The sequence below is a fragment of the Herpailurus yagouaroundi genome, unplaced genomic scaffold (assembly GCF_014898765.1).
Source record: "Herpailurus yagouaroundi ecotype Mexico unplaced genomic scaffold, PumYag 216, whole genome shotgun sequence".
In the NCBI taxonomy this organism is placed as follows: Eukaryota; Metazoa; Chordata; class Mammalia; order Carnivora; family Felidae; genus Herpailurus; species Herpailurus yagouaroundi.
The window spans coordinates 6918020-6926988 of NW_024412447.1; the positions used below are offsets into that span (position 1 = coordinate 6918020).

The 8969-nt window shown below is 45.7% G+C and overlaps 1 protein-coding gene across 1 annotated transcript; it reads right to left on the reverse strand.

Annotated features, from left to right (window-relative positions):
- Positions 1-3708: 3708 nt before the first annotated feature.
- On the reverse strand, positions 3709-5452 carry GJC3 (gap junction protein gamma 3). The gene is made up of 2 exons (XM_040456306.1): positions 4342-5452; positions 3709-4029 (listed from the first exon to the last, which is right to left on the reverse strand). Exons 1-2 carry the CDS (start codon positions 5186-5188, stop codon positions 4022-4024), a joined length of 855 nt encoding a protein of 284 aa, XP_040312240.1. The 5' UTR covers positions 5189-5452; the 3' UTR covers positions 3709-4021.
- Positions 5453-8969: the final 3517 nt, after the last annotated feature.

Genomic DNA, 8969 nt, shown 5'->3' on the forward strand with positions numbered 1-8969 from the left:
CTAAGATGCTAGAAAGGAGCAGATCCTGTAGCTTCAGCCCCAGCTGCGGGAGCCTGAGGAGGTCAAGACCAGGTGCCAAAACAATGCCTGGGGAGTGCAGCTGGAGCTGTCATAAGGAGGACATTATAAAGGATCTGCTGGGACCAGAGAGTGGGTGGAAAAGAGATCAAGTTTTTTAAGTGGGAGTGATTAAGATTCAGAAGCATGGATACATCCCTTTTGGTATCCAACTTGTAGTACAGCAACCATTTTTCTACCTCAAGAAACATCCATTGAGGCTTTCAACAAGCAAAATGCTTGCCTATTTCAGGGAATTGTCTGTTTCCCTTCATTGGATTTTTTTATTTTATTGTTGTCTATTCCTTTTCTTATGAATGCAAGTTTTAAATTCTTCTTGCATCCCAATATCAGATACTGCCTTTCCCATAATATGCTCAGTCAGTAGTTACCGAATGTCGAATTAAATGACTTGGAAAGGGGATTCCTGTGATCCGTTTTGGGATTTTTGACAAAAGCCCAACGGAAAATCTACTTTTTTAAATGTTTAAAAATATATAAATAATAAATAAATAAATGTGTAAATTACACAACTAATGAATGCATTTTCTATGAAAATTAGAATACTTTATTGAGAAGGAATCTGAGTCTTAGTATGGACCAAGAAGAAAGAAATGCTCTCATCAGTTATTGATGTTTGCCATGAGTGTGATATAAGTGCGTATGTGTCTATATGTCTTCCTGTGTACCGAGTGACAAACATAAGGTCCCATGACACCTTAAGGTTCTTATGGCTTCTATCCTGCCATATGCCTGAGATAAACTTCCTTCTTTACTGAAAATAGTGAGCCCCGCTAACTTGCAACTTTATTCATATGGAATTTCAAGCGACCCCAAGGAGCTAAACAACCTTGAAAAGAAGGATTCACACTGCCCAGTTTCAAACCTTATTACAAGGCTACAGCAATCAAAACATGTGATACCAGGATAGGGATAAACTAAAGATCAGTGAAATAGAATTGAAAGTCCAGAAATAGTGCCATACGTCGACAAGCAATGGGTTTTCAACAGGGATGCCAAAAACCATTATATGGAAGAAAAATGGACTTTTCCATAAATGGTGCTGGGAAAACTAGATATCCATGTGCAAAAGAATGAAGTTGAACCCTTATGCCATATATAAAAATTAATTCAGAATCAATCAGACCTAAATGTAAAGCTAAAACTGTAAAACTCTTAGAAGGAAATGCTGGTGTAAACCTTCACGATCATGGATTAGGCAATGGTTTCTTAAATATGACACCAAAATCACAAGCAACAAAAGAAAATTTGATAAATTAAATTTCATCCAAATTAAAAACTTATGCATCAAAGGAGACTAACAGTGAAGTGGAAGACAACCCACTGAATGTTGAAAATATTTGGAAATCATATGTCAGATAAGGACCTAGGAGCCAGAATATATAAAGAACTCAACAAAAAAAATACAAACAACCTAATTTAAAAATGGGCCAAGGATGAGTAGACCTTTCTCCAAAGAAAATATACAAATAGTCCATAAGCACATGAAAGATGCTCAACATTGTTTGGGAAATGCAAATCAAACCACAATGGGATACCACTTTACCTCACTAGGATGGCTACAGTTTTAAAAATCAAATAAGAAAGAAAAGAAGAAAACAAAAAGAAAGAAAATACCAGGTGTTGGCGAAGATGTGGATAAATTGGAACCCATTTATACATTGCCGCTGGGAATGTAAATAGTACAGCTGCTGTGAAAACAGTTTGGTAGTTCCTTAAAAGGAGTTACCATATGCCCCAGCAATTCCACTCTTAGGTATTTACCCAAGAGAGGTGAAGACATATTCACACAAAAACTAGTATATGAATGTTCATAGCACCATTATTCATAATAGCCAACAAGTGGAAACAATTCAAAAGTCCATCAACTAAAAATGAACAAAAAAATGTGTGGTGAGCCATACAATGAAATACTAAACTATAAATGGGAATGTAGTACTGATTTGTGCAACATGGGTAAACTTCAGAAACATGGTGCTGGGGCACTTGTGGCTCAGTCAGTTAAGTGTTGACTTCAGCTCAGGTCATGATCTCACAGTTTGTAGGTTCGAGCCACACATCAGGCTCTGTGCTGACAGCACTGAGCCTGCTTCGGACTTTCTGTCTCCCTCTCTCTCTGTCCCTCCCCTGTTCACACTCTCTGTCTCTCCAAAATAAATAAATAAACATTTTTAAAATAAATTTGCATATGTTTATAAAAAAACAAACAAACATGGGCTAAGTGAAAGAAGCCAGTCCCAAAGACCATATATTGTATGATTTATTCTATTTATATGAACAGTCCAGAATAGGAAAATCTATATAGAGAGAAATTATATTTGGTTGTTTATGTTTGTTGGGGCGGGGTGGGGGGGGGGGGAAGCATGGAGGATTGTGGGTAAAAACTAAGGATAACAGGGTTTCTTTCTGAGTTGATGAAAATGTCCTAAAATTGTATTAACAGATGTGCAATTCTGTGACTGTGCTAAAAGCCATTAAATTGTATGCTTTAAATGGGTGAATTATATGGCATGTGAACTATTTCTCAATAAAGCTGTTTCAAAAGGGTTATCAAAGAGGAATTATGAATGATGACATTTGCTTTTTTCCATCCTTGGTCACTTGGCTGGACTCTGGTTACAGTAGATGAGGGATTCTTTTTTTTTTTTTTTTTTAATTTTTTTTTCAACGTTTTTTATTTATTTATGGGACAGACAGAGACAGAGCATGAACGGGGGAGGGGCAGAGAGAGAGGGAGACACAGAATCGGAAACAGGCTCCAGGCTCCGAGCCATCAGCCCAGAGCCTGACGCGGGGCTCGAACTCACAGACCGTGAGATCGTGGCCTGGCTGAAGTCGGACGCTTAACCGACTGCGCCACCCAGGCGCCCCACTCTTTATAAAACACTTGTATAGCAGAAAGAAAAATTATTAATTTTCTAGTTGCTGCCAAAATGTCCCCTGGGGGACCAAATAGCTTTCCTTAGCAACGAGCCTTCCTACTTTACCTATGGATAATTTGGGATTCAGAAGGAGAAAACAAAACTAGGTAGCTGCTCTTGTTGAGAATTTGAAGGCAAGGAAGGAGGGAGGGGAAGATGTTTCTGTAGGAAGGTGACAGGCTGGAATACCCTTGGGCAGACTTGACAGAGAGACTCCAGAAAAGAGACGTTTGATATTTAGCTTTATGCTATCTCTACCATGATGTAAACCTCCCTTCCTGAGTCAGCAGCAAAACTCTCCTGTCTTTTCTGTGTGGAAATGAGGGGAATGAGTTTAAAAAGTAGCAATTTGATGGGGATTGAGCCTGGGTGGCTCAGTGGGTTAAGCTTCTGACTTCAGCTCAAGTCATGATCTCACAGGTTTATGAGTTCAAGCCCCACATCAGGCTATCTGCTGTCAGCACAGAGCCCACTTCGGATTCCCTGTCCCCCTCTCTCTCTGCCCCTCCACCCCAAAATAAATAAATAAATAAAACATTAAAAAAATAAAGGTTGTTGGTTTAGATATGCGTGGAAGGCCAGTCTGAATATGGCATATGCCGCGGGGCTGGGGGCATCCATAGGTTACAAGACTTCAAAGTTGGGGGGAGCAGAGAAAGTGGAAGAACAGAGGACAGGGAAGTAGAGTCACTATGACAGGAAAGTCGCATTCAGCCACAGGAATGCCAACAGCAGTGGTCAGAATTTATTGCACAGGACAGGGGAGAAGCACAGCTTTACAGAGGCTTCTGCTGGCTGAGTCTGGAACCAAGCCCATGATCATTGTAAAGCTGACGCCAGAGGATTCTGGCAGGAAGGCACAAGGGGGAAATCTCCCAGGAAGACTTAGGCAGCGTGGCCCACCATGGCCCTTAGGGATGCTTCAACAGCCTCTCATTTGTCACAAAAGTAAATCCCCACTCACTGGATGTTCGGAAGAAGATCCAATCGCAGAGTTCCCTTCAGAGGCGAACCAGGTGGCTTCATAACTCTGCGAAGTAGAGAATCAAGCAGGAGCTGAGACTTTTTCTAAGTGGGAAGAAACCTAAAGGGAAGGGCAGGAGGTACAGCTGGCTGAGAACCCTGGTCCTGGTTCATTGGAAGGAATCGGCAAACAGAGGGGGATGAGGGTTGGGAGATGGGTCAGCAGCAGCGGTCAGAAGACGTCTGCCTCGAACCTGGTTTTCTATTTTGTAACACGTAGGAAGTGTGCCTCCCAGAGGTCCAGGGACCTGCCTTGGGAGGTCATCAGGACAGAGACCTCAGGAGCAGGAAGAAAGAGGGACATCAGTGCTCTTCTCACCTGCTTCTCGGAATGGCTCTTTGGTCTCCACCACTGGGAAGTTTTCAGTCGGTTCCTTGTGTCTTCTGGTGCTCTCTGAAGTTGGGGAGTAGTTAGAAGGGGGAGATCTGTGCTTCCGGGCCCTCCACCATCGCCCCAGGCCCAGGAGCACAAGTTCCAAAAGCGTGAACAAGAGACAGAGCCCACTGACCCCAAACATGGTCTTTAGGAAGATGGTCTTCTCAAACGGGCGGGACAGGTAACAGGTTATACTACCAAGGCAAGGCTCTCGGCGACATGCAAAGGAGCTGGGCACGTTGAACCCATACACATGGTACTGTACCCCCAAGGCTGTCCCCTCAAGGACCAGCCGCACGCCCAGCTGTGCCACATAGGCCCAGAGCAGCCTGGGGCTTCCAGGACCGGAGGCATCTCTGCTCTTCTCCCCTCGGCGGATCAGAGTCTCCTCCTCCTTCCCCTTTCCTGACTCTTCCCAAAGCCAGATGACATGATACAAAGTGAGACCCATGTAGAGGGCGCTGGGCACAGCCACCAAGATGACCTGGAAGACCCAGAAGCGCAGTGGGGAGAAGGGGTGGAAGGCATCGTAGCAGGCGGCCTTGCAGCCTGGCTGCTGGGTGTGACACACGAATTCACTCTGCTCGTCGCTGTAGACCCCGGCCCCGCTGGCAGCCAGCAGCACGAGGCGGAACCCCAGGAGCACAGGGAGCAGAAGGCGTCCCACGGAGGTGGAGTGCCGGCTCTCCTCAGCCACCAGCTGCCTCAGGAACCGGCCACACATCCTGTTAGAGAGCAGAGGGCAATAATGAGTGTGAGTGTACTGCTCCCTGATCTTGAGGAGGCGCATGGGGCCACCTCTTCACTGTGAATCCAAGGATAGATAAGGCAAGACTTCGCGCGCCTCTCCAAGGATCTAGTTGGTTTATTACCAAGACTCTGATGGCGCCTGTTTATAGGTAATGGAGTCATCATGGAAAATAGCGAGGGGGTGTGGGTGTGGCTGTCTCTTCTGCCCTCTTCTGTACCTGGCAGTGGAAAGCCAGGATCCATCTTTCCCTCTCTTTCCCTCCCTCCCTCTGTCCCTTTCCCAAAGGCTAAACAGCCAGAGAGTCCAGAGCCCTCTGAAAACTACTGTTTCCCCCATTGATGGCCACCAGGCCTGGCGCTACTGTCACTGGCGCCTGAACAAAATCAGTGCCGACCCCAGAAGGGAACGTACATTCTCTTGCTCTCTGCTTTTCTCTTGCACCAGGCCTTGGCTGCTCATAGGCGTGCGGTCTGGCCTCCGCTCCCATCGCAGTGGTAAGATTGAGATTCAGTTAGCTTACTGGCCCCGGTGCGGGTCAAGTGAACAGTGAGTGTCAAGGCCCACTTCAGTCTGGTGTTCTTTAGACCTAACCAGCTTGGGAAAAGGAGAACATTTTAAAAGAAACCCAGCAGAATTTACTGATTGAATGTAATGGAGTATGGGGCCAAAGCCAGAGATGACTGGATAAAAATTGGAAATTCCTCTCTGCTTTGTAATTGTCCCTTGGGCTCATCTCTCCCACACTGTGAGAGGTGACCATGCTCAGGGACAGGCTTCAGAAAATTTCTCACTTCTCTGGAGAGAGTAGCACCCTGCTATAAGCCTGTGTGTCATCTTTATTTATATTTTATTGAGGCAGCCTCCTCAATGCCCAGCTGCTGCTTCTCACCGCCTGTGTTTGGCCTAAACTCTGACATGCCTGCATCCCCTCATTGAAGGGTCTAGAAGGCCTTGCAAACATTTTACTCCACAGGGAATATAAAGACACTTTGCTGGGGAGCCGCACAGCCCCATCTTGTCTACATGCTGCTCCCTTCTGTAGCATCTTAAAGAAGTGGTCTAGCGTTTACCCAAGGCCACCCTCCCTCCCAGACCCATGTCCTTGGGTCTCTCCAGCTGCTTCAAGGACTTGACCACCCTCATTTCCTCCCTGAACCTGCTTAGGTCTCTCCCTTTCAACTCTAGTAATAATAACCTGAATTTCTAACTCTTTGACATGGCAGCAAATGAGACATGCCCAATTTGCCTTGTATCAATTTCCCTATTATAAGACCCAAAGGGGTGCCTGGCTGGCTCAGTCATTAAGTGTCTGACTCTTGGTTTCCACTCAGGTCATGATCTCATGTCTCATGAGTTTGGGCCCCGCATCAGGCTCTGCACTGACAGCATGGAACCTGCTTAGGATTCTCTCGTTGTCTCTCTCTCCCTCCCTCCCTCCCTCCCTCCCTCCCTCTCTCTCTCTCTTCTGCCCTTCCCTCACTTGTGCTCTCTCTCTGTCTCCAGAAATAAATAAGCTTTAAAAAAGCTACATATAATATTCAGAAAGATGCACAAAGCAATTTAAGTGGGGATTCGTGCCATAAATAAACTACAGTTGTTTGACCCTTGAACAACGTGGGGGTTAGAAGCGCTGACTCCTACACAGTCAAAAAACCCCATATAACTTTTGGCTCCCCCACATAAAAAACACTTAACTACTTAAGCTTATTGTTGAGTGGAAGCCTTACCAATAACACAGTCAGTTAACACATGCTTGTAGGTTACTAGAAATTCATAAGGAAGAGAAAATACATTCATAGTACTGCATGTATATTGAAAAAGAAACCCATGTATAGGCCAGATGGCAGGGACAGGGGCAGCTGCGGCCACTCATGAATGTGCTGGCCTCCAGGAAGCTGCCTTGAGGAGGGATCAGTACCTGGCAGGGAGGATCCCAAGGCCCACAGCTGCCCTGGCACAGCACCGAGACCCAGGTGTTCCACCTGACCACCCCAACAGCACACTGGACAACCTGCGGCCTGACCAGTACCCAGGCCTCTTGGGGGCTGCGGGCATCGTCAGGCCTCCCCAGGTGCTCAGGTCAGCAGTCTCGACTGCCCGAGTAGCCTTCCGTTCAGTCCCATGGAGACAGGGTGCACAACTGTAAATAAATGCCTTGTGGCCTTTGCCTGTCAACTCCCTTAAAATCCACTGGAGAGGCACCTGGGTGGTTCAGTCAGTTAAGCGTCTGACTTTGGCTCTGGTCATGATCTCACGACTCATGGGTTCAAGCCCCATATCGGGCTCTCTGCTGTCAGCACACAGCCTCCTTCGGATCCTCTGTCCCCCCCCCCCGCCCCTCCCCTGTTCATGCTCTCTCTCTCTCTCTCTCTCTCTCTCAAAAGTAAATAAACATTAAAAAAAAATCCACTAGGGAACCTGTCTGGCTGGGTCCATGGAGTGTGCCACTCTTGATTGCAAGGTCATGAGTTCTAGCCCCACATTGGGTATAGAGATTGCTTTTTCAAAAAATCCACATATGAGGGGGCACCTGAGGGGCTCAGTTGGTTAAGCATCCAACTTTGGCTCAGGTCACTATCTCATGGTTCATGAGATGGAGCCCCAGATCAGGCTCTGTACTGACAGCTCAGAGCCTGGAGCCTGCTTCTGATTCTGTGTCTCCCTCTCTCTCTGCCCCTCCCCTGCTTGTACTCATGCTCGCTCGCTCTCTCTCTCTCTCTCTCTCTCTCTCTCTCACTCAAAAATAAAAATAAACAATAAATAAATAAATAAACATTAAAAAATATTGAAAAATAAAAATTCACATATAAGTGGACCAGCAGGGCTCAAACCTGTGTTGTTCAAGGGTCACCTGTATAGATAAGAACAGGCCATAGCACCAAAGCTGAGGTGGAATGGTCACTTCTGTGCAGTCGGAACAGATGGATTGAGATGCTTCCAAGGGACTGTTGTAAAGGGCTTAATTGACCAGAGAACCATGTCACCACCCATCAACTGTGAGAGACCATGTTTTGAGTCACTAACGATCAGAATTTGAACCTCTACCTGCCTGTCTGTCCCTATCTTTCTGCCTCCCTCATAGACTGTGAAGACTCCGAAGTCTGTCAGGCCACTGAAAATTATTCTCCATAAAATTGGGTTAAAATTTTTAGAAGAAATCCATTCTCCGTCCTTAGAAAGATGTGAAATCGGTCTCATGATTAAAAGATGGCAGATTGAAGATGGAGATTTACCCCCTCTCATTCCTGAGACTCCTCCAAAATGAGAGTAAATGGATCTTTAAGTGTATAAACCCACTACACATGGAAGGGAAAGATCACCAGTAGCACAACTAAAAATCCACTTTGAAAGCAAGAGGATAGACAAGAAATTCAGATTGCGGTGCTGGCGAGCACACTGGGTAATTCTTCTAGAATTCAGAGAAAGAAGATAAATCCTTGAAAATAATAAAAGGTGACTAGATAAGGAAAATCTATATCCTAATTTGAAAATCAAAGACCACAATAAAGCAAAATCCCTTGTCTGTTTATTGGATGAGAAAATACTTAGTGAAGTGCCTGGGAAAAAGAGCAGTTTCTCCATAAATGTTTAACCAAGTTTTGTTTGGAGAGATACTGAGTTCCATAGAGGACCAGAAGGAAGGTCAGCTTCCAGTGCTGGCCCTGGGTTTCTCAGCCTTGGCACCATTGATATTCGGGGACTGATCGATCATTGGGTTTGGGGGCAGGGAAGGCTGTCGTGTGCGTTGTGAGATGTTTGGCGGCATTCCTGGCCTTCATCCACCAGATGCCAGTAGCACGCTTCTCCCCTCCACCCCCAG